Here is a 23,121-nt window from a genome sequence, read left to right on the forward strand (position 1 = left end):
TGTTTTCATGGCAGATTTATTTAAACATACATTAAATAAGCCTTAACTAATAGGTTAAGTAAAAATATAACGAAAATGCATATGCATATTTTTGCATATTATTTGTATAAAAAAATTATATTTTAATAAATATATATTTGTACTTTTATCAAAATGCTCCTTTCTACAGTTTTTCAAGCATTGTTTACAGGCTGTTTTATTAATGTCTAAAACACTGATTTATGATTTAATGAGACATTAATCATTTCAAATTAAGTTTTTTCTGTTTCTTTTAACACCTACTAATGGTTATTCATGTTTATTTGGTGCTATAACTAGTAGTAAAGAGAAAGAGATGATCGGTTCTCGGCTACAGTGATCTGTCATGCAACATTAAAGAGCATCAAAACAATTTTTTTTTATTTTATGATAAAATTGACAGAATTTGAAAGCTGTGACTTTGTTTGACAAAAGTAACAAACGCAAAGCGTATCGCAATTATTGCATGAGACGTTTTGCTCATGCATCACCAAAACAGCATTCACTAAAAGATCAATCTTAGGAACTAAGAATCAATATCTTCAAAATAAAGAGTTATTATTATTGTCAGCTCTGTCCTACTTCACATTTTAGTTCAAAACTAAAGATTTCACATGTATATGTTTTTTTTTTTTTCTTTCAGCGGTGGATGAACAGAACGCTCAAACGGAGGGTTTGCCTTCACTCCCAGCAGAGGAAGAAGACGAGGATGATGGTTCAGAAACATTATCCCTACAGTCGTCATACAGTAACAGAGCGCGACCCAGCAGACGAGGTGAGGCGCTTTAAAAACACAAAGCCTCGATAATCAAATACAACCTCACTCGCTTACTCATTTTCCTCTCTATCTCAGCGTCTAAGACTCCATGTGAGAAGCTCATCAGTAAAGGAAGCCTGTCCATTGGAAGCTCCGCCTCACTTCCTGCTCATACGGGAAGTAGAGAGAACATGCCCATGCTGAACACCAAGATCCTCTACCCAAGTAAGATTGGGAGACTGTGTGGAAACAGCTGAGATTCTGCTGTTGTTCAGAGGCTCATGTTGTGTGTTTGTGTTTGCAGGTCTCAGAGCAGGTGTGTCGGGCTCTTTTAGCGGTTCGGTGATCACCAGGCTGTTGGTCAATGCTGATCCGTTCAACTGTGATCCGGAGAACCTGTGAGTTGTCATTTCTGTCTGTTTATTTGTCAGTTGATCAAATTTATGGCAAAGGCTGATGGAAAAACTTCTCTGTGTGTTTCAGGGATCTGTACACGGAGAAATGTGTGATGAATAATTATTTCGGGATCGGTCTGGATGCCAAAATCTCTCTGGACTTCAACAACAAACGTGATGAGCATCCAGAGAAATGCAGGTACATGACACATTATCGTACTTTTCAAAGTCTCTTCTGCTCACCAAGGCTGCATTTATTTGATTAAAAATATAGTGAAAACCGAAAAAATCATTAAATATTTTTACAATTTCAAATAACTGTATTCTATGTCAATATATTGTAAAATGTAATTTATTTCTGTGATCAAAGCTGAATTTTCAGCATCATTACTACGGTCTTCAGTGTCACAGAAATCAGTTAAAAACAGTTTAATATTTTGTAGTAATAACTTTTCAGAAATCTTTGATAGAAAGTTCAAAAGAACAGCATTCATTTGATTAGAAATCTTTTGTAACTTCTTAATTTTGTCACTTTTGATTAATTTAATGCATCCTTGCTGAATAAAAGTATTATTTCTAAAAAAAAAAAAAAAAAAAAAACACACACACACATAAAATCATTCTGACCCCAAACATTTTGTCTGACAAAAGCTTAAATCTTAAAAAAAAAAATATATATATATATATATATAGAGAGAGAGAGAGAGAGAGAGAGAGAGAGATGAGAAAAATATATGAAACATTTTAAAACATTTGAATTTTTTTTAAATGTTTAAAAAATATTTAAATATAGATATACAAAGGTAATTGTTGCAGAAATAAATAATATATTTATTATAGTAGTGTGTTTGTGTAGTATTATAGTGAATCCTCGTAATTCCTTTATTTTAAATAAAATAAATAAATAATAATTAAAATAAAACTTTATAAAGAACTTCTTTAAAAAGGTATACTTATGATTAACACGACAGAATAATGTGTTTGTTGTCAAACTTCTATTTAGCTTCAAATGAAACCATTAACAGTCATGTTTAAAGTGTCAATTTCATGTTTTTGCAGTTTATTTTTTTTGAAAACATGCAGAAATATCAAATATTGTATCACAAGAAGAGGGAAAAGCATATTTCCATTTCTAATGTATGTTTTTGTTTTAACATCTTTTTAGCATGTTTTATTTTTGTATTGAAACAACAAAAACTAAGCGAGTATGAGTAAAAATAATTACAACTTTTCAAAAACATTTTAAAATTTTGTTTTAATTATTGAAATATTGTAACAATTTAGTACTTTTTAAAATAATATATTTGGACATAATGCAACATTTACTTTCAGCCCAAGGCCTTTTGTATTAGAACGTTTAGGTCTAAATGATGTTTGTCTGTAAAAAGCACTGGAAGTCTACGATGGAGATTAAATTACTCACATAAGTGTGTGTGTGTGTTTAGGAGTCGCACTAAAAACATGATGTGGTATGGAGTCCTGGGAACCAAAGAACTTCTGCACAGAACATACAAGAACCTGGAACAGAGAGTTCTGCTGGAGGTCAGTGTGTGTCCGTGTGTGTGTGTTTGTATGTACATGTCATAAGGTTAATCATACCTGACCTGTGTATATGTGTGTGTGTTTATAGTGTGACGGAAGGCCAATTCCTCTTCCCAGTCTCCAGGGAATCGCCGTGTTGAATATTCCCAGTTACGCAGGAGGAACGAACTTCTGGGGCGGAACTAAAGAGGACGATGTACGTTTGTGCAACAACTGCCTGTGTAAAATATATAAGAGTGCGTTTGCAGTTAAAATGCATTTTTGTTTACAGACATTCACGGCCCCGTCGTTTGACGATAAGATCCTGGAGGTGGTGGCTGTGTTCGGCAGCATGCAGATGGCTGTATCTAGAGTTATTAATCTACAGCACCACCGTATCGCACAGGTACACATAGATACTTACATTGACCAAGACTGTGTTTATTTGATCAGAAATTCAGCACAACTGTTTGTAACATTGATAATAATCAGAAATGTTTCTTAAACAGCAAATCAGCATATTAGAATGATTTCTGAAGGATCATATGACTTTGAAGACTGGAGTGATGATGCTAAAAATTCAGCTTTGATAACAGAAATAAGTTACATTTTAACAGATATTCGCATAGAAAATGGTTATTTTAAACTGTAATATTTTTTCACAATTTTACTGTATTTTTAATCAAATAAATGCAGTCTTGGTGAGCAGAAAAGACTTCTTTTTTTAAAAACATTTAAAAAAAATAGCAATTATTCCAAATGGCAGTGTAGTCTAGAGCCCGGCATGGGCCTCAAATGTAGGCCCTACCCCGGCCCTTGTCCGACAGCTTATCAGAATTCTTGGCCCGAGTCTGACCCGACCTCATCTTTTTTTCCCCCCTTCTCCCAAAACAGCTTGTACTATTGTTTCACCTATTAAAATAGTTCAGCTTTGTATGTAATGGCAAAGTGATTTTAGACTTTTTTTTTTTTTTTGTTTGTTTGTTAAATATAAGTTTTTGTTTTTTAAAGTAAGGACCAACCAGCCACCGGAAGACTGATCATAGTCTGTTTAATCTATCTTTCCTCCTCAAATCATCACGACTTGCATAAAATAAAATCAAGATATAAAACAGTTCAAGTTTAACACAATGTTAACTAGATAAATGTAAGAGTAATACATCATCCGGAACTGTAAAGGCTCTACTTTTATTTGTGTGCACTCACAATATCAACAAAACCTTGCAAACGGCGCTTTTGTAAAATAAAGAAAACAAACATGGTGCGCTTTCTGTGGTCTCAACAGGATTGCTTCACAAAAATTGAACCGAAACTCTGTGAATACATACCTTACAGACATGATAAATATATCTATAGAAAGTTTTAAATTATTACTTAATGAAATAAAACAAATGAAAACAAAAACTCTTTCATTATGTAATCTGTAAAGATGCATTTCTCTCTAACGGCGCGTCCAAAGAGGAGATGGCGAGTCAGGATCAGCAACTTTATCCTTGAATAAATTATTCAAAAATCTCCTGACTATTTTCCCACCGACACATTCACGCCGAACTCTTCCAACTGGGCTGAAAGACACTAAACGCCTTCCGAGACAGTCTCGAAAGTGAAAGCGAAAGTAAACTCTTGTGGCGTTTCCACCAGCGCAGAATTTTTTTTTCATCATAATTGGTGGATGTCTAAAATAGAAAAATAAGGCGAAGCCTAAAACAGGCCCGAAGCCCGGCCTGCGTCTGAACTATGACGTGAAAATTGGCCTGAGGTCGGGCTCGGGCTATCTAAATTAGGATATAACATAGACTGATTGTTAGAACTGTGTAATCATATATGTGTGTTTGTGTGTCTAATTAGTGTCGAACAGTCAAGATCACTATTCTGGGAGATGAAGGTGTACCTGTGCAGGTGGACGGGGAAGCCTGGATCCAACCGCCCGGATACATCCGGATCCTCCACAAGAACCGCACACAAACCCTCACCAGAGACCGGGTTAGTACCACAGGCACAGCATTATGGGAACTCGAGGTGAAGCTCTTGGATAAGTGAAACGCAGCTCACATATGGTTGTTTTGCAGGCGTTCGAGAACACTTTGAAGTCGTGGGAGGATAAACAGAGAGGTGAGATTCCACGGCTGGTTTCCCAGCATGCATCGCAGCCGGAGATCGTTTCGGAAGAGGAAACCGCTCAGATCAGCCTGTTCGGACAGGCGGCCGGTGCTCTTATACACAGGTACAAGGATTTTAAATTCTAAGCAGCAAATCAGCATTTTAGAATGATTTTTGAAGAATCATGTGACACTGAAGACTGGAGTAATGATACTGAAAATTCAGATTTGATCACGGGAATAAATTACATTTAAACAGATATTTACATAGATAACAGCTATTTTAAATTATAATATTTTTTCATAATTTTTTACTGATTTTTAATCAAATAAATGTGGCCTTCACCATATATATGTTAAATGTGCACGTTTGTGTGTTCAGTATCAGGGAAGTGGCACAGTCTCATCACACTATTGAGCAGGAATTGGCTCATGCTGTCAACGCCAGCTCTAAAGCCATGGATCTGGTGTACGCCAACTCTAAAAGCAGCGGGGTGAGTCAGCTGTCAATCACTGCATGTGGATTACGACATAACTGAACTGTTTTGGTTCATAAAGGTATCTTCACGACATCCTTGAAATGCCGTATGTGTGTTCACAGGGTTTGACCTGCAGCGTGGTGATGGAGATGGTCAGTAATGTCAAAGCTCTGCACAGTGAGACCGAACTGCTGCTTGCAGGGAAGATGTGCCTGGTGAGTGAATTATACAGAGAAATGCGTGTGTCTACTGTATCACAAATAATATAAGGGTGAGGAGATGGACCACTTGTTAAAAAAAAAAAAAAACTAATAGGAAAAATCAGTCAACATGGCGGCTGTTGGAATGGAAGTCTGGCCTTTAAGTTAAAATGACCAATCACATTTTTCATAGATGTAATTTACTGTAGAACTTGCATGTGCATGAGTAGGAAATAACTAAAACTTTTAAAAAGCATTACTTTTTAATATAAAGATGAAGTAAAGTAGTATATAAATATTATATAAAAAAAGATAACTAAAACAAAATGTTTAAGATGAAGTACTAAAATAACTCTATAACTGAAATACAATATCTAAATATAAAAAACAGATTAAAAAAGACAAAAATGCAAATTTAAATGACAAAAATTTAAACTAAAATTTAAAAATTAAAAACATACTTGTGCTTAAAAATATACTAAAATATACTAAATATATTAAAAATATACCAACATACTGTAGTATAATAGTATAAATAATTGATATTAAAATAACACTGTTCACAGTATGTACTACACTGTCATGATTGCTTATGATTTTCCAGTTAATTAAAAATAATGAAAATAAATAATACAAAATTAAAATAAATTTGATGTAACTAAATACAATTATTAAAATAAATAAATAAATAAATAATTAAATATTTATATATTAAAATATTTAAATAAATAACACATCTAACCTTGGTTATTATTAACTAAAACTATATATATATATATAACACAGGTTCCAAAAAATATTTGGCAGCACAACTGTTGATATTATTTAACATTGATCATTCTAATAATAAATCTGCATATTAGAATGATTTCTGAAGGATCATGTGACACTTAAGACTGGAGTAACAGCTGATAAAAATTCAGCTTTTCATCACAGGAATAAATTCTATTTTAAAGTATGTTAAAATAAAAAAAAGACCAATAAAACTTACAAATCGCTGTGCCTACTCTTACGAGAAGAAAAGGGTAAATAAAATTATTTAGCACTGAATTGATTTGATTCAATGATTTAGACGTATCATGCTCTGACTGTAGCTCTGTCTCTGTGTGTTTCTGCAGCAGTTGGATCCTCCTCAGAAAGATCAGCTGATGGGTGCGTTGGCTTCAGTCACTCAGCAGTTACGCAGACTGACAGACATCAGCTGGCTCAGTCAGCTCATCGACCCGGCCGACGACGAGGTGCGTGAGATCCAGCTGTTTCTGGGATGTTTTGGTGTGTGTTTGTGTGCTCCAGTCTCATGTGTGTTTGCATGCAGGGTCAGCTGTCTGATTTCTCCAAGCGCAGTCGTAGCGCTAAATTCCGTCTCGTGCCCAAATTCAAGAAAGACAAAAACAACAAAAACAAGGAGACGTGCGCCGCCCTCAACATGCCAGGTATGACCTTTGACCTTTGACCTCTGACATCATCCAGGTGTGTATGAGTGTAACACACGTGTGTGTTGTGTGAGCAGTGAATACGTGGGGCGTGGAGGAAGTGGGCGTCTGGTTGGAGATGCTCTGTCTGTCCGAGTATAAGGAGATCTTCATCAGACACGATATCAGAGGACCAGAGCTGCTTCAGCTGGAGAGGAGAGACCTGAAGGTATGAAAAGGCGCACACATTTAGATGCACTACTTGTGGTGTAATCCAGGAGTTTTCCAAGGGGTTTGTGGCGAAAAAAGTCTGAAAGATAACAGTCTAAAAAAGTGTGTAAATAATATATATATTTTTAATTTGATTAATAAAATTTGCTATAAATAACTAAGTTTGATTTAAAATAAAAATAAAGTGATTAATAAAAATAATAAATACATTTGGTTTAAATAAACAATACATAAATTTGGATTAAAGTAAAATGAAGTGTATATATAAAAAAAGATTAAAATAATAAATAAAATTTGTTTTAAATAGACAAAAATTACATTTGAATGAAAGAGTTTTAATGTGATTTAAATAACGGAATTGATTAAAGCAGATGTGTAATAAAATACAATTTTATTTAACTAAAAAATAAATACATTTGAGGGTAATAAAAAAGATTAAAATGATTAATAAAAAATTATTTAATAATTTGAATTAAAGTAAATAGTAATTTGATTTAAATAAAGAAATAATAGATGTAAATAATAAAGATAGGATTAAACTTTTTAAATTTGATTCATAAAATTTGATTTAAATTTGATTTAAAATAAAAAATGAAATAAACAATGAATTTGGTTTAAAATAAATAATTAATTAAAATAATACATTTACAAAAGAATTACTTTTGAATTAAAAAGTATTCATTTAATTTAAATAACAAAATTGATTAAAGCAAATAAATAAAGTTTGATTTAGACAACTAATATATAAACACATTTGTGTAAAAAAAAAAAAAAAAAAAAATATATATATATATATATATATATATATATATATTATTTGTTTAATTTTGTAAAATAACTACTTGATTTAAAGCAAATATTAATTTTATTTAAAATAAGAAAATGATTATTAAAAATAAACAAATTGATTTAAATAAATAACATCTAAACACGGTTAAAAATCATTATAAAATAAATGATTAAATAAATATAAACATTAACTGAAATAAAGTTAATAAAATAAATAAATAAAATTTACTCCAGAATAATAATAAATGACAAATCACAGTAAAATTACGAAATCTTATAATAGTGATTTTTCACAGTATTACTGAGGTCTTTACAATGAAAAAATATAACTGCCTTTTAAATTTTATTATGGTGTCCCTTGCATGAGAATGATCGTATTTGTGGTTTGTGTTATTATTAACACAAAATGTGTACTATTTGAGTGAATAACTACACATTTAAAGCATTGTTTGTGTGTGTGTGTCAGGATCTCGGAGTGACTAAAGTCGGCCACATGAAGCGGATCCTGCAGGGAATCAGGGATTTGAGTCGAAACAGCACAGTTAGCGAAGCCTAGACGCTCCGCAGCCAATCAGAGGCCTCGTTTCACGTGACGTAGCTTCACTCGGCCAATCAAACGCTCAGTCACGACTTGAATCAGCCATACTCCGCCCACCACCTCATGAGGACCAACGACCACTCGACTCGACCAATCACAGTGCCTTCTGTTCTCCACCTTTGTGACATCATCGCTTTGGGGGAAACTATTGTGCTACCTAGAAGGGGGAGATTTATCAAGAGCCATCAGAGGGTCGTACCAATATCAGACTTTGAGCAAATGACCATCCAGCCAAATGAAAATTCACTGAAGACAACATGAAATCCAAGTTCACCCCTTGTTTTTTTTTTTTGAATACTTGTCTTTTAAATTTGCCACTAGAATTTTATTATTTTCTTCACCTCGAAAACAGATTTTTTTATTTCCGCTGATGTCACCGTGGCCGAAAATGATATTAGCCTATAATCTCAAACCCTGCATTTCACGATCTAATCAAATCCTGATGGATAACATTAAGTCCCCCCATTACTTTCTGCTAAATATTCATTTTCATTTTAAAATGTCATTTTTTTAATGAGCTAAATGTGTGGTGAATGCGGTTTCATGTTGTCTTGAAGACGTTTGGCTCTGTGCAAAACCTAGTGAGCTGCCTTTCTGTTTACTGCCTACATAGACAGCTGCCTTCTAAGCCACCAGAGACTCTCAAATGATTTCTAGTCAATTTGATGCTCAAATTAACATAAAATACACTGTCTATCTATCTAAAAATGAAAAACATTTAATATTGGGTCAAATAATTTACATTTATGCATTTGGCAGATGCTTTTATCCAAAGTGACTCATTCAGGGTATTAAATTAAATTATTAAATTAAATTAAATTAAAAACGTATAAATATAAATAATAAATTAATGAAGTAAATAATATAAATACAATTAAAAAAATTATTAAAGATTAGTTGCAATATGCAAAGAATAATGTATAGCCAGTGTCTCCCACCAAAATATTTACTTTTATGTATTTGGCAGACATGTTTATCCAAAGTAACTTGCATTGCATTGCATTGTATTGCATAAAATAAAATTTAAAATAAAAAAATAATAATTTTTGTTTGGTAATGAGCAAAAAAAATCCCCAAATCCCACCCAAATATTTACACTTACGCATTTGGCATACACTTTTATCCAAAGTGACTAACATTGAATTCAATGAAAAATAAAATTAAATGAAATAAAATAATAATTTTTGATTGTTTGATCAAAATTGGGAAAAAAATTAATTGAAGATGATTTTGTAATGGGCAAAAAAATCCTGAATTCCCACCCAAATATTTACGTTTACATTCATGCATTTGGCATGCACTTTTATCCAAAGGGACTAACATTAAATTCAAGGAAAAATAAAATAAAATAAATATTTTTGGTTGTTTGATCAAAATTGAGGAAAAAATTAATTGAAGATGATTTGTAATAAGCAAAAAAAATCCCCAAATCCCACCCAAATATTTAGATTTATGCATTTGGCATGCACTTTTAATTCAAGGAAAAATAAAATGATTATTTTTGACTGGAAAAATTAAATTAAATTATTATTTTGATTGTTTAATTAAAATTGAGAAAAAAAATTAACTGAAGATGATTTGTAATAAGGAAAAAATTCCAAAATCCCACCCAAATATTTACATTTATGCATTTGCCATGCACTTTTATCCAAAGTGACTAACATTGAATTCAGTAAAAAAAATAAAGGAAAATAACTAGTTTTGATTGTTTGATCAAAATAATAATTTAAAAATAATTCAAGATGATTTGTAATAAGCAAACAAATCCCAAAATGTATGCATTTGGCATGCACTTTTATCCAAAGAGACTAACACTGAATTCAACGAAAAATATAAAATATACATCAAATAAAATAAAATACTTCTTTAATTGAAAGGAATAAATTATATTTCAATTTTTGCATTCGGCAGACACTTTTAATTTATTTTAATTTAATCATAATCTCTCTACTTTGTCCACTTTATCATACGTGTAATGCTACCTTAGGATTTGGCTTAAAGAAGGTGTTTTAAAATATGTGATGCCTTAAAATGCTGTCACAGTAGGGCGCTCACTAGGTTTGGGAGGGTGAAAATCAACCAGAGACCTTTAACATGTTATTGTGACAATCAACTGTACTGACTTATCAGACTCGACCAATCAAACGCTCCACTATGCCCCGCCCCTCCACTTCCGCCTCCTTTTCCCTTTCCTGTATGCCTTAACGTTCCACCAGCATTCTGAGGAATCTCATATCAGCCTGAATCACACATCCATTCCTGTATGTTACAGCGGCTCTGTCTGAATCAAAAACAGCTGATCCTGATCTGTCCGGTTTGATGCAAACACTTAATAGAATACAAACGCCAAAGCTCTATCTATCGTATCTCAATGGAAGTCAGCATACTGTGTTTGACCATAGACGTCCATTGTGATGCTGTTGATGGAGAATATCTTTAACATGGAGCATTCCTTTAAAACAGGTATTTTACAGATTTCTCTTGTATATTGTCTTTAAAAGAGCATTGACGGCAGAGTATTTTACAGATTTACAGTCTTAACCAGGCGTGACGTGATAAATATGTATATGTAAATCAGTACACACTAGCAACATCTCATTGGTCGAAAACTCAAGTCCACAACCAGATGACCTCAAAATGAGTTAAAACAAGTATTAAAATGGGGCAAAACTAAAAAAACAGTACTTGCGGCTGGAAACTAATTGCGTCATGCCTGGTTAGGAAACGACATGAAATACTGTTTCAAATGCCGTACAAAACTTACAATGTCACAGTCGCCTTGACCACAGATAGTCATGTTTTCTATAGTGTTTTTAAATGCTTTTTTACACTCTTCTGGGATTACACATTGACTGTATGGGACAAACACTGTCTTTACCCTTTAACTGCTTTGCACATTTCATGTGTGAGTCAGAATAGTGTTTTGTTAGATGTAGATGTCAAGTAAGTGTGTGTGTGTGTGTGTATGTGTGTATGTGTTTGTTTCTCTCTCCTTCACATCCAGTCTTACAGTCAAATCAGACTCATATCATGTCATTTTGGACTCCTGGGGTGTCCGATTTATCTGACTGTTAAGTATTTATTTTATTAAGTTATAACTTACATCCATGTGACGCTGTCCATCTCTGATTTTTGTTGTTTTATTTTTTATTTTTTGTATATAGGCCATCACTAAGAATGTAAATAACTTGTTACTGTACAGTGAAACCGTCTGTATTAAAACAAGCTCTGTGTAACTCGAAACTGCTGTCTTTTGTGTCATCTATCACACACATATATTTTTTTTAACTAAACAGACATAAATAACATTAAATGGTGTCATTGTGCTGTGCATATGTTTTTATTTTAATATTATTTATTATAAGAAAATGTATACAATAGTAAATAGTAATTTGCAATAATAAATTACATAGTACAGTGTCATTTTGCTGTATGTAATTTTCTATTGTTTTAAATGTTATACTAATTTAAAACCATATTTAATATAAATAATAAATTGTTTTATAGTGTCGTACTATACATATATATTTTATTTATTTAAAATAAAAACAAATTTGTTTTAACATTTTAAAAATATATTTTATAATAATTTAAAAGCAGTTCATTTTAAATAATACTTTACACTAAACTGTATCATATATATTCATTTTATTTTTTTAATAAAATATAATCTTTTATATTAATATTAATTTATAGATTTTTTTATTAAGTTGGCTTGAGAAAGCCAATTTACTGATCTACTATTTAAGATTATTATTATTATTCTTCTGAGCCAAATTTCAGTATCTGTCTCCTCCTAGAGCTTTCAAGCTAGAACCACCAAACTCGGCCCAGACTGGTCTGACTCGGTGTGCTGTATCTTTTTAGACTGATCCGGCTTACAGTTTTCGTAAACCAGACTTTCAAAGCCACCAAAAATCCCATAGACTTACATTGACAGAATGTTCAAATGAGCCAACACTCTTCAAACTCCCAGAATCCCTTGAGCCTCAATCAAGCTTCCCTTCTATGTTCTATTTCTAATCCATTTACACTCATTTAAGCTTCACTCTAATATTTCTAATCTTTCTAATCTAGCTAAATCATGCTAGCAATATGCTAGTAACTTGCTAATCATGTTAGAAACATGCTAGCAACTTGCTAATGATGCTAGAAACATGCTAGCAACTTGCTAATCATGTCAGAAACATGCTAGCAACATGCTAGTAACATGCTAGTCATGCTAGAAACATGTTAACAACTTGCTAATCATGTCAGAAACATGCTAGCAACTTGCTAATGATGCTAGAAACATGCTAGCAACTTGCTAATCATGTCAGAAACATGCTAGCAACTTGCTAATGATGCTAGAAACATGCTAGCAACTTGCTAATCATGTTAGAAACATGCTAGCAACTTGCTAATGATGTTAGAAACATGCTAGCAACTTGCTAATCATGTCAGAAACATGCTAGCAACATGCTAATAACTTGCTAATCATGGTAGAAACATGGTAGCAACTTTGCTAATCATGCCAGAAACATGCTAACGACATGCTAATCATGTTAGAAACATGCTAGCAACTTTGTTAATCATGCTAGAAACATGCTAGCAACTTGCTAATCATGTTAGAAACATGCTAGCAAGAAGCTAATCATGCTAGAAACATGCTAGCAACTTGCTAATCATGCCAGAAACATGCTAACGACATGCTAATCATGCTAGAAACATGCTAACAACTTTGCTAATCATGCCAGAAACATGTTAGCAACTTGCTAATCATGCTAGACACATGTTAGCGACATGCTAATCATGCTAGAAACATGTTAGCAACTTTGTTAATCATGCTAGAAACATGTTAGCAACTTGCTAATCATGGTAGAAACATGCTAGCAACTTTGCTAATCATGCCAGAAACATGCTAACGACATGCTAATCATGCTAGAAACATGCTAACAACTTTGCTAATCATGCCAGAAACATGTTAGCAACTTGCTAATCATGGTAGAAACATGCTAGCAACTTTGCTAATCATGCCAGAAACATGCTAGCGACATGCTAATCATGCTAGAAACATGCTAGCAACTTTGCTAATCATGCTAGCAACATGCTAGTAACATGCTAGTAATATGTTAATCATGCTAGAAACATGTTAACAACAAGCTAGTAACATGTTAGCCATGTTAAAAACATGCTAATCAAGCTAGAAACATGCTAATAACTTGCTAATCATGCTAACAACATTCTACTAACCTGCAAATTATGCTAACAACATGCCAATCATGCTAACAACATTGTAATCAGCCTATAAAAATTCAAGCAATAAGCTAATTATGCTAAAACATGTTAACAACATGTTAAATCATGTAAGCAATGTGTTAAATCATGCTAGCTGCTTCCATACTTTTACAACTGCTTCAAACTTTCAGGCTAGGCTTTCTCAAGCCAACTTAAAGTTTGTTCTCAAACTTTACTCATCTAGTTTTATTTATTATAAGTAATAAAGTACATGATGTCATACTGTCTAAATTATTTTTCAAAATATAAAATAGTCATTTTCTATTTTTACTATAAATATTAATACTATTATTTTCACAATAGTAATTTAATAGAAATGTATTATAAATAATTAATTACAGTGTGTAATGCCATTATACTGTACAAACATTAAACATAAGTCAGGCACGCACTGTGGCAGCACGAATTTTAAATTTTAAAATTTTAATTTAAACAAAATCGCAAATACATATGCATAATACTATCTTATACTATGGGCCTCAGTACACTTCTCATCATCAGCTACTTATCAGCAAATGTTCAATTATTTCAGATTTTTAAAAATATTCCTTTGTATCCATGTCTGTTCTCAATTAAAGGGGAAAAAAATTGAAAAACATTTTTGCGTTGGCCGGGAATCGAACCCGGGTCAACTGCTTGGAAGGCAGCTATGCTAACCACTATACCACCAACGCTTGGTGTTTTAAGGAAATTGACAGTTGCTTTTAAACACAACTGAAACATGTGATTCCTGCATTATAAAGTGTTTCTGTGTTGTATTATGAGTAACATAACAGCTTACCACATATATCATAATATAAGTGATGGTACTAAACATAATTTCGTCTATTTCCTCTTTAAATTCATTCAATTAGCATTAGCCTGATAGCTGTTGCATTCAAACACACAGACACCAACACACTTTCAAACAGCGCCTCTCTTCGATCTGCTCATTTAGTCTCTTTTACTCAAAAAAATCCAACATTACACCTTTGTGATTATCTTAGCTATTATATTTATCATATTAGCGTTTACCTGCCAGCGTACGTGTGTGATTTGATCAGTGTATCGGTGTGTGTTTTTGAGGTTTATCAGAAGCTAACAAGCTTTTCGCTTTAGACTGTTCACTTCTGGTTCAGAAATGGATTTATTTGGTGATCTTCCTGAACCTACAAATGATCCAGGTGAGTTAATTCACACTGATAATATAATAATCATTATCCTGCATGTGTTATATGTGTTAGGATTAGGGGTTAAATTTAGATTTTGGGCAGTGAGGTGTGCATGCAGTGCATGCTGCATGAACCTGTGTATCACCAACACACATTTTTACAAAAATAAACAATATAGTGTTTAATTTACTTACTAACGTGTTAAATTAATGTGATACATGCATATATACATGAAGTCAGAATACTGCAGAATACGTGAGTGCATGTAAATCTATGTCTGTGTTTCAAATCCTAGTGATCCTACCTCACAAGTGTGGCTCAAAAATGCTGTCTTGGTAGGCAGCTCACTTAATTTTAAAAAATAGCCTATGATGCATGGTTTTGGAAGTGATACAACATATCTGTCTCTGTTTTCAGTGTGAGTATTAGTGTTGGTTATGAAGTTTTATTGAACAGGTCCTGTTAAAGCCAAGCAGCCGGATGAGGGCACAGAGGAGGAACGAGGAGAGAAGAGGAAGAGAGATGTCAGTTTGGAGGAGACAGAGGTGGAAGATGAGAAACGAGAGGAAAAGAAAGTTTGTAAAGGTTTTCAGCTTTCCACACACATTGCGTTGCTGACAGAGAGAGTGTGTGTGTTTGGGATGTGTGTGTTTGTAGTAAAAGAGGGACGATCTGTGATCATCTCTGTCTCTTTCTGTTTGTTGTGTCTCAGCAGATCTTGCAAAGCTGATGGGTTTTGTCTCAGCGAGACGCGGTGAACGAGAGGAGATGCAAGATGCACACGTCCTGCTTCCAGACCTGACGGCCAGCGTCACCAACCTCCCCTCGCAAGTGTGAGTTATCTATCTATCTATCTATCTATCTATCTGTCTATCTATCCAGCCATCACCTGTTCATCTATCCATCCATCCATCCATCAATCATCTGTTGATCCATCCACCCATCACCTATTGATCCATCCATCCATCCATCCATCCTCCCATCACCCATTGATCCATCCACCCATCACCTATTGATCCATCCATCCATCCATCCATCCATCCTCCCATCACCCATTGATCCATCCATCCATCCATCCATCCATCCATCTATCCATCCCCTATTGATCCATCCGTCCGTCCATCTATCCATCATTTCATCCATCCTTTCATCTATTGATCCATCCATCCCTCACCTATTCATCCATCCATCCATCACCTATTGGTCTGTCCATCCGTCCATCCATCCATCACCTATTGATCCATCCATCTGTCTGTCTATCCATCCATCCATCACCTATTCATCCATTCATCTATTGATCCATCCTCCATCATCTTTTGATCTATCCATCATCTATCCATTCATCACCAATTGATCCATCCATCCATCCCCTATTGATCCATCCGTCCGTCCATCTATCCATCATTTCATCCATCCTTTCATCTATTGATCCATCCATCCGTCACCTATTCATCCATCCATCCATCCATCAATCCATCATCCATCACCTATTGATCCATCAATCCAACCTCACCTATTCATCATCCATCCATCCATCCATCACCTATTCATCCATTCATCTATTGATCCATCCTCCATCATCTTTTGATCTATCCATCATCTATCCATTCATCACCTATTGATCCATCCATTCATCCATCCATCACCTATTCATCCATTCATCTATTGATCCATCACATATTCATCCATCCATCAATCCATTCATCCACCCATCCATCCATCACCTGTTCATCTATTCATCCATCTATCCATCTATCCATCCATCCATTCATCACCTACTCATCCATCCATCCATCCATCCATCACCTATTGATCCATCCATCTGTCCGTCTATCCATCAATCCAACCATCACCTATTCATCCATTCATCTATTGATCCATCCATCCATCACATATTCATCCATCCATCAATCCGTCCATCCATCATCTTTTGATCCATCCATCTGTCATCTATCCATCTATTACCTGTTAATCCATCCATCCAGCCATCCAACCATCACCTATTCATCTATTCATCCATCTATCCATCCATTCATCACCTTCTCATCCATCTATCCATCTATCATCCATCACCTATTGATCCATCCATCCATCATCCATCCATCCAACCATCACCTATCTATCCATCCATCCATCATCTATTAATCCATCCATCCATCCATTTATCCATCCTTTCATCCATCAATCCATCCATCATCTTTTGATCCATCCATCATCTATCCATCCATTACCTGTTGATCCATCCATCCACCCACCCATCCATCCATCACCTGTTCATCTATCCATCCATCCATTCATCACCATCCATCCATCCATCAGCTATTGGTCCGTCCATCCGTCCATCCATCCATCACCTATTGATCCATCCATCTGTCCGTCTATCCATCAATCCAACCATCACCTATTCATCCATTCATCTATTGATCCATCCATCCATCACATATTCATCCATCCATCAATCCGTCCATCCATCATCTTTTGATCCATCCATCTGTCATCTATCCATCTATTACCTGTTAATCCATCCATCCAGCCATCCAACCATCACCTATTCATCTATTCATCCATCTATCCATCCATTCATCACCTACTCATCCATCTATCCATCTATCATCCATCACCTATTGATCCATCCATCCATCATCCATCCATCCAACCATCACCTATCTATCCATCCATCCATCATCTATTAATCCATCCATCCATCCATTTATCCATCCTTTCATCCATCAATCCATCCATCATCTTTTGATCCATCCATCATCTATCCATCCATTACCTGTTGATCCATCCATCCACCCACCCATCCATCCATCACCTATTCATCCATCTATCCATCTATCCATCCATCCATTCATCACCTATTCATCCATCTATCCATCTATCCATCCATCCATCCATCACCTATTCATCCATCTATCCATCTATCCATCCATCCATTCATCACCTATTCATCCATCTATCCATCTATCCATCCATCCATCCATCACCTATTCATCCATCTATCCATCTATCCATCCATCCATTCATCACCTACTCATCCATCTATCTATCCATCACCTATTGATCCATCTGTCCGTCCATCCATCTATCTGTATGTTTTTTGCAGATCTCGTCTTGCATACTTCGCTGTGTTTGATGGTCACGGTGGAGCTCGAGCGTCACAGTTTGCTGCTGAGAATCTCCATCACACGCTGGTCAGCAAATTTCCTAAAGGTAAATCCCATCCAATTTGATCCTCATCACACTTTAAGATACAATAATGAGCTGTTACCACAATGCATCATGATTTACAGGTGACGTGGAGAATTTGGAGAAGCTGGTGAGGAAGTGTCTGCTGGACTCCTTCCGTCAGACTGATGAGGACTTCCTGAAGAAAGCCTCCAGCCAGTGAGTTAAATGGTCCTGCTGGATATTAAATAAAGCACTTGAGAGTAAGTAAACACTGTATATGTGTGTGTTACAGGAAGCCTGCGTGGAAGGACGGCTCCACGGCCACCTGTATGCTGGTGGTTGATGATGTTCTGTATGTGGCAAACCTGGGAGACAGTAGAGTAAGTCTGAATACTAAAAATGTGCTCACCCTCAAGACATCCAAGATATAGATGAGTTTGTTTCTTCATCAGATTTGGAGAAATGATTCATTCCATCACTTGCTCACCAATGGATCCTCTGTAGTAAATGGGTGCCGTCAGAATGAGAGTCCAAACATCTAATAAAAACATCACAAGTAATCCACACCACTCCAGTCCATCAATTAACATCTTGAGAAGACAAAAGCTGCTTGTTTGTAAGAAACAAATCCATCATTACAACATATTAATTTCAAACCATTGCTAAAATATGAGTCCTCTATCCATAATAATGCTTCTTCCAGTCTCATTAAGTACTTGAATATGTAATTTTGAAATTTAAAGCCTGGAACACCCTTGAAAATAGCAATATTCCTGAAGAAGTACTTGAAAAGTGCTTGGATTATTGAAAGGCAATGTATCTATGAAATAAGTGTTTAATTTTTTCAATAAGCACATATCTTTTTACACAAAATTCACACACTTTTTTTTGGCCTATTTCACTTGATGTCAAAACTAACGAGCTAAGCCAGTAGTAGTACTAACTATGTCATGTACAGTAGTCAACATTTGAAGTGGATCAAAAGAGTTCATAAAAGTTGTCCTAAGACAAGAACAGGTATTGTTTTGGTTTAGGACAACTTTGATGAAAGGTTTTAATCCACTTAAAATGTTGACTACTGTAAACATGGCTGAAGACGTGAGAATAGGAACAGATGAACCGAATCAGTTGAGTGAGTCATTTATGCTGGAAGAGGTCCGATTGATTCAAACACGTGACTTCGATGATTCATTTCAAGTGATTCGCTAGCAAAAACCAGTTCAAATTAAAAAAGACATTCATTTTCAGATTTCGACATCGCTTGCAATGATTTTAAAAAGCACGTAGTGATGGGTGAAACAGAGCTTTTCGAAACTCCGAATCAGTTAAACCATTGCGTCGCAAAATGATTCACTGTTTCGAATCGCTCCAATCGGATCGAGTATCGCGAATCATTTGATTCGGATCGGGGCTTTAAATCGCGTATCGCGAATCATTTGGTTTAGATCGGAACTTCAGAGCGGGTTTAGGAATCATTTTGCGGATGAACGATTCGCGATCCACGCTCCGAGTCCTGGTCTGCGTCCCAATGTGTATACTATCCACTCAATTCTATGTGATACTAGTACATTTTAATACTATTTAGGGCAGATAGGGTGGATAGTATGCACATTGGGACGCAGGGCAGATCTGAAATGATGGTTCGGGAATCATTATTTAGATCGGAACTTTGAAGCATGGATCGCGAATCATTTGATTCAAATCGGGATTTCGGAGCGGTTTTGCTCCGATTTTTTTTTTTTTTTTCAAATTAAACAGTAGAAAACATCAAATCATTAAGGCAGCACAGTTATAAAAACAAAGAAAAAATAAAGTATATTTGCTTTATTTCTCTTTTTGTTTAAATTGACATCGTTGCATACTTTGCATGTGCTTCACTTTATTTTTGGCATTTTCTTTTATTAGTATATTTTTATTTATCAGTCTGTTTTTAGAATTTGTCCTTGAAAATCAAAAAAGTCCTGGAATTTAATTTTACAGAGCTGTTTTGGACTGTTTGGCTTGTAAATGGTGCTTGATTGTTTAGATTTCTTTCCTGATTCAGACCAGACCACTTTTTTTTTTTACAGGAGAGGAATCATTATTATGGATTTTGGACCGGAATTTTAGCTGGAAGCAACGGTTTGAAGTTAAAAACTCGATGGATTTGCTTTTTTGTCTTCTCACAATATTAACTGATGGACTGGAGTGGTGTGGATTACTTGTGGATTATTGTGATGTTTCTATCAGCTTTCAGTTTGGACATTGGACATTCTTTAAACATTAAATCTGATTCTGTTTCTCCTGATTTCAGCGAAGCCTGTGCTTAATTATCTTAAAAATAAAGCCACAGTGCAAAACAAATTTATATTTTGTCTGCGCATCAGGCAGTGCTGTGTCGTTTGGAGCAGGCAGAGGATTCTGGGAAGAGGAAGTGTGTGACTTTGGCTCTCAGTAAGGAACACAACCCCACCATATATGAGGAGCGCATGAGGATTCAGAGAGCGGGCGGCACGGTCAGGTGTGTGTGTGCAGATTTGGCCATCAGGAGGGATTCTGGGATGCGGGTCACGGTTGATGTAACCAGGTGTGTGTTTGCAGGGACGGCCGTGTGCTGGGAGTTCTGGAAGTGTCTCGTTCCATCGGTGACGGTCAGTATAAACGCTGTGGTGTGATTTCCACTCCAGACGTGCGGCGCTGTCAACTCAGTCGAAATGACAGGTGGGTGAAATTATTCTCACTATTATGTGGTTTCAAACCTGTAGGAGTTTGTTTGAGGATTAAGTGTGTTGTGTGTGTTTTTAGGTTTGTTCTTTTGGCATGTGATGGGCTTTTTAAAGTGTTTTCTGCAGACGAGGCCGTTCAGTTCGTCCTCAACATTATAGAGGTGTGTATTATTAAATATTATTTTAATTTACTTCAACTTGATGTATACTAAAATGACAAAAAAGCTTTAACTGAAATAAAATTTAATAAAAAAAATAAATGAATAAAATCCATTTTTATTTTGTAATAAAAATTACAAAAACACAACAAAATGACTAAAACGAACTAAAAAAATAAATAAATAAAATGAATAACATCTATAATAGTATCTTGATAATAAAATATCTCTGCTTTGTGTAATGCTAAAATGTTTTTATTTTTTAGAATGAGACTGTGGAGCAGAAGGAGGGGCAGAGCGAGGAGGCGGGGCGATTTGAAGCCGCTTGTCAGCGATTGGCCAGTGAGGCAGTGAGGCGGGGCAGTGCAGACAACGTCACTGTCATTCTGGTCTCTATTGAATTTTGAAATCATGACACAAACACACACACACACTTCAATTCAGAATATTTTCTGTTACACAAACACACACAGACACACATGAATGCATGAATTCAGATGTGGTAGATTGAAATGAAAATGTGGTTTATTATAGAGATGTTTGAATCTCAACTTGATTTTTATTTTTATTTTTTTTTCCCAAAGCAGAGCTTTTGAAAACACTGTGTCAGATTTTAGTATTTGTGCTGTTTGGCAGCAAATACTAAATAATAAACTTTTATACAATCTCACAATTTCTGTGTCCTCTCTAAATTCTGTGTGTGCCAGAATGTTTGTTAGTGGATAGTTTCATCATAGCGCAATGTCATTTTATATGTTTGTATTTTAAGAGTGAGTGTGCATTGATTGTTTAAAACATCAGCACTATCAAACCTACTGGAACACTGTTTAAAGAGCTTTATTTATTTTTTAGATCTCTAATTTATGTTAATATAAGTGCACATTTGGGATTTTCTTTTATTTTAGATTTTATTGTTTATTTAGAATGTTATTTTTTTATTTATTTTATTATTTAGATTTAGTTATTTTGTTTTATTTTCATTTAATTTATTTATATTTTACTTGTTTTGTTAAATATTATTTTATTTTTAATTTTTAAATTTTATTTTAGATGTCATTTTATTTTATTTTATTTACTTTCCATTTTTAGATTTTCTTTTATATTTTGATTGTACTGTATTTTATTTTTTATTTTATTTTGTTATTTTATTTTACTTTATTTTAGTTTAAGTTTTATTTAATTGTATTTTAAGTGTTATTTTATTTTAGATTTATTTATTTTGTTATATTTTTCTTTAATTTATTTCTGTTTTACTTTTTATTTTGTTTTAGAATTTATTTGATTGTGTTTTAAATGTTATTTATTTATTTATTTATTTTTATTTTAGATGTCATTTTATTTGATTTCATTATTTTCCATTTTTAATTGTAATCGGTTTTAGATTTTCTTTTATATTTTGATTGTACTGTATTTTATTTATTTTATTTTACTTTTTGTTTTGTTTTAGATTTTATTGTATTTTAAGTGTTATTTTATTTTAGATGCACTTTTTTTATTTTCATTTTATTTATTTCTACTTTACTTTTTGTTTTGTTTCAGATTTTATTTTATTGTATTTTAAATGTTATTTTATTTTAGATTTTTTATTTATTTTATGTCATTTTATTTTATTTCATTTTTTTCCATTTTTAATTGTAATCGGTTTTAGATTTTCTTTTATATTTTGATTGTACTGTATTTTATTTATTTCTATTTTACTTTTTGTTTTATTTCAGATTTTATTTTATTGTATTTTAAGTGTTATTTTATTTTAGTTTTTTTTTTTTAAAATTTATTTTATGTCATTTTATTTTATCTCATTTCTTTTCCATTTTTAATTGTAATCCGTTTTAGATTTTCTTTTATATTTTGATTGTACTGTATTTTATTTATTTTGTTTTACTTTTTATTTTGTTTTAGATTTTATTGTATTTTAAGTGTTATTTCATTTTAGATGTATTTATTTTGTTTTATTTTCATTTTATTTATTTCTGTTTTACTTTTTGTTTTGTTTCAGATTTTATTTTATTGTATTTTAAATGTTATTTTATTTTAGATTTATTTATTTTATATGTCATTTTATTTTATTTAATTTTGTTTCTTTTTTTCCCCCAATTTTGAATTGTAATTTTTTAATGTATTTTGATTGTACTGAGTTTTATTTTTTATTACGTTATT

At 33.6% G+C, this 23,121-nt stretch overlaps 2 protein-coding genes and 1 non-coding gene across 9 annotated transcripts in view; 2 read left to right on the forward strand and 1 right to left on the reverse strand.

The window, feature by feature from the left end:
* LOC127177137 (diacylglycerol kinase delta) overlaps window positions 1–11,742 on the forward strand; it is a 46,290-nt gene extending 34,548 nt beyond the window's left edge. For all 3 annotated transcript variants that reach the window (XM_051129205.1, XM_051129207.1, XM_051129206.1), the window contains 15 exons: window positions 662–793; window positions 872–1,000; window positions 1,080–1,173; window positions 1,259–1,369; window positions 2,616–2,712; window positions 2,801–2,908; window positions 2,984–3,097; window positions 4,540–4,674; window positions 4,761–4,915; window positions 5,173–5,284; window positions 5,392–5,484; window positions 6,588–6,707; window positions 6,785–6,902; window positions 6,980–7,110; window positions 8,368–11,742. In XM_051129205.1, coding sequence (XP_050985162.1) covers window positions 662–793; window positions 872–1,000; window positions 1,080–1,173; window positions 1,259–1,369; window positions 2,616–2,712; window positions 2,801–2,908; window positions 2,984–3,097; window positions 4,540–4,674; window positions 4,761–4,915; window positions 5,173–5,284; window positions 5,392–5,484; window positions 6,588–6,707; window positions 6,785–6,902; window positions 6,980–7,110; window positions 8,368–8,457 — 1,739 coding nt within the window. In that variant the 3' untranslated portion in view covers window positions 8,458–11,742. The remainder of the gene's footprint in view (window positions 1–661; window positions 794–871; window positions 1,001–1,079; window positions 1,174–1,258; window positions 1,370–2,615; window positions 2,713–2,800; window positions 2,909–2,983; window positions 3,098–4,539; window positions 4,675–4,760; window positions 4,916–5,172; window positions 5,285–5,391; window positions 5,485–6,587; window positions 6,708–6,784; window positions 6,903–6,979; window positions 7,111–8,367) is intronic.
* Window positions 11,743–14,378: 2,636 nt separating this feature from the next.
* On the reverse strand, window positions 14,379–14,450 carry trnag-ucc (transfer RNA glycine (anticodon UCC)). The gene has a single exon. It is a non-coding gene; the product is annotated as a tRNA-Gly (tRNA).
* Window positions 14,451–14,638: 188 nt separating this feature from the next.
* Window positions 14,639–21,689, forward strand: ilkap (integrin-linked kinase-associated serine/threonine phosphatase). 5 transcript variants are annotated; one of them, XM_051128744.1, is made up of 11 exons: window positions 14,639–14,939; window positions 15,223–15,262; window positions 15,384–15,502; window positions 15,640–15,760; window positions 18,037–18,143; window positions 18,224–18,317; window positions 18,394–18,481; window positions 20,468–20,601; window positions 20,682–20,801; window positions 20,886–20,967; window positions 21,231–21,689. In XM_051128744.1, exons 4-11 carry the CDS (start codon window positions 15,657–15,659, stop codon window positions 21,369–21,371), a joined length of 870 nt encoding a protein of 289 aa, XP_050984701.1. In that variant the 5' UTR covers window positions 14,639–14,939; window positions 15,223–15,262; window positions 15,384–15,502; window positions 15,640–15,656; the 3' UTR covers window positions 21,372–21,689. The 5 variants fall into 5 exon arrangements, with proteins under 5 accessions (XP_050984701.1, XP_050984698.1, XP_050984699.1 ...); XM_051128741.1 differs by having other exon boundaries at window positions 15,384–15,512; window positions 21,231–21,688; XM_051128742.1 differs by having other exon boundaries at window positions 15,643–15,760; window positions 21,231–21,688.
* The last annotated feature ends 1,432 nt before the right edge of the window (window positions 21,690–23,121 follow it).

Source organism: Labeo rohita, chromosome 15 (genome assembly GCF_022985175.1).
Source record: "Labeo rohita strain BAU-BD-2019 chromosome 15, IGBB_LRoh.1.0, whole genome shotgun sequence".
NCBI lineage: Eukaryota > Metazoa > Chordata > Actinopteri > Cypriniformes > Cyprinidae > Labeo > Labeo rohita.

Bases quoted from the DNA above. Each gene is read 5' to 3' on its own strand.
- ilkap (XM_051128739.1), top strand. From the start codon at position 14,897: ATGGATTTATTTGGTGATCTTCCTGAACCTACAAATGATCCAG. The intron at 18,144-18,223 runs GTAAATCCCATC...CATGATTTACAG, and splicing joins GGTCAGCAAATTTCCTAAAG to GTGACGTGGAGAATTTGGAG. The intron at 18,318-18,393 runs GTGAGTTAAATG...TGTGTGTTACAG, and splicing joins CTGAAGAAAGCCTCCAGCCA to GAAGCCTGCGTGGAAGGACG.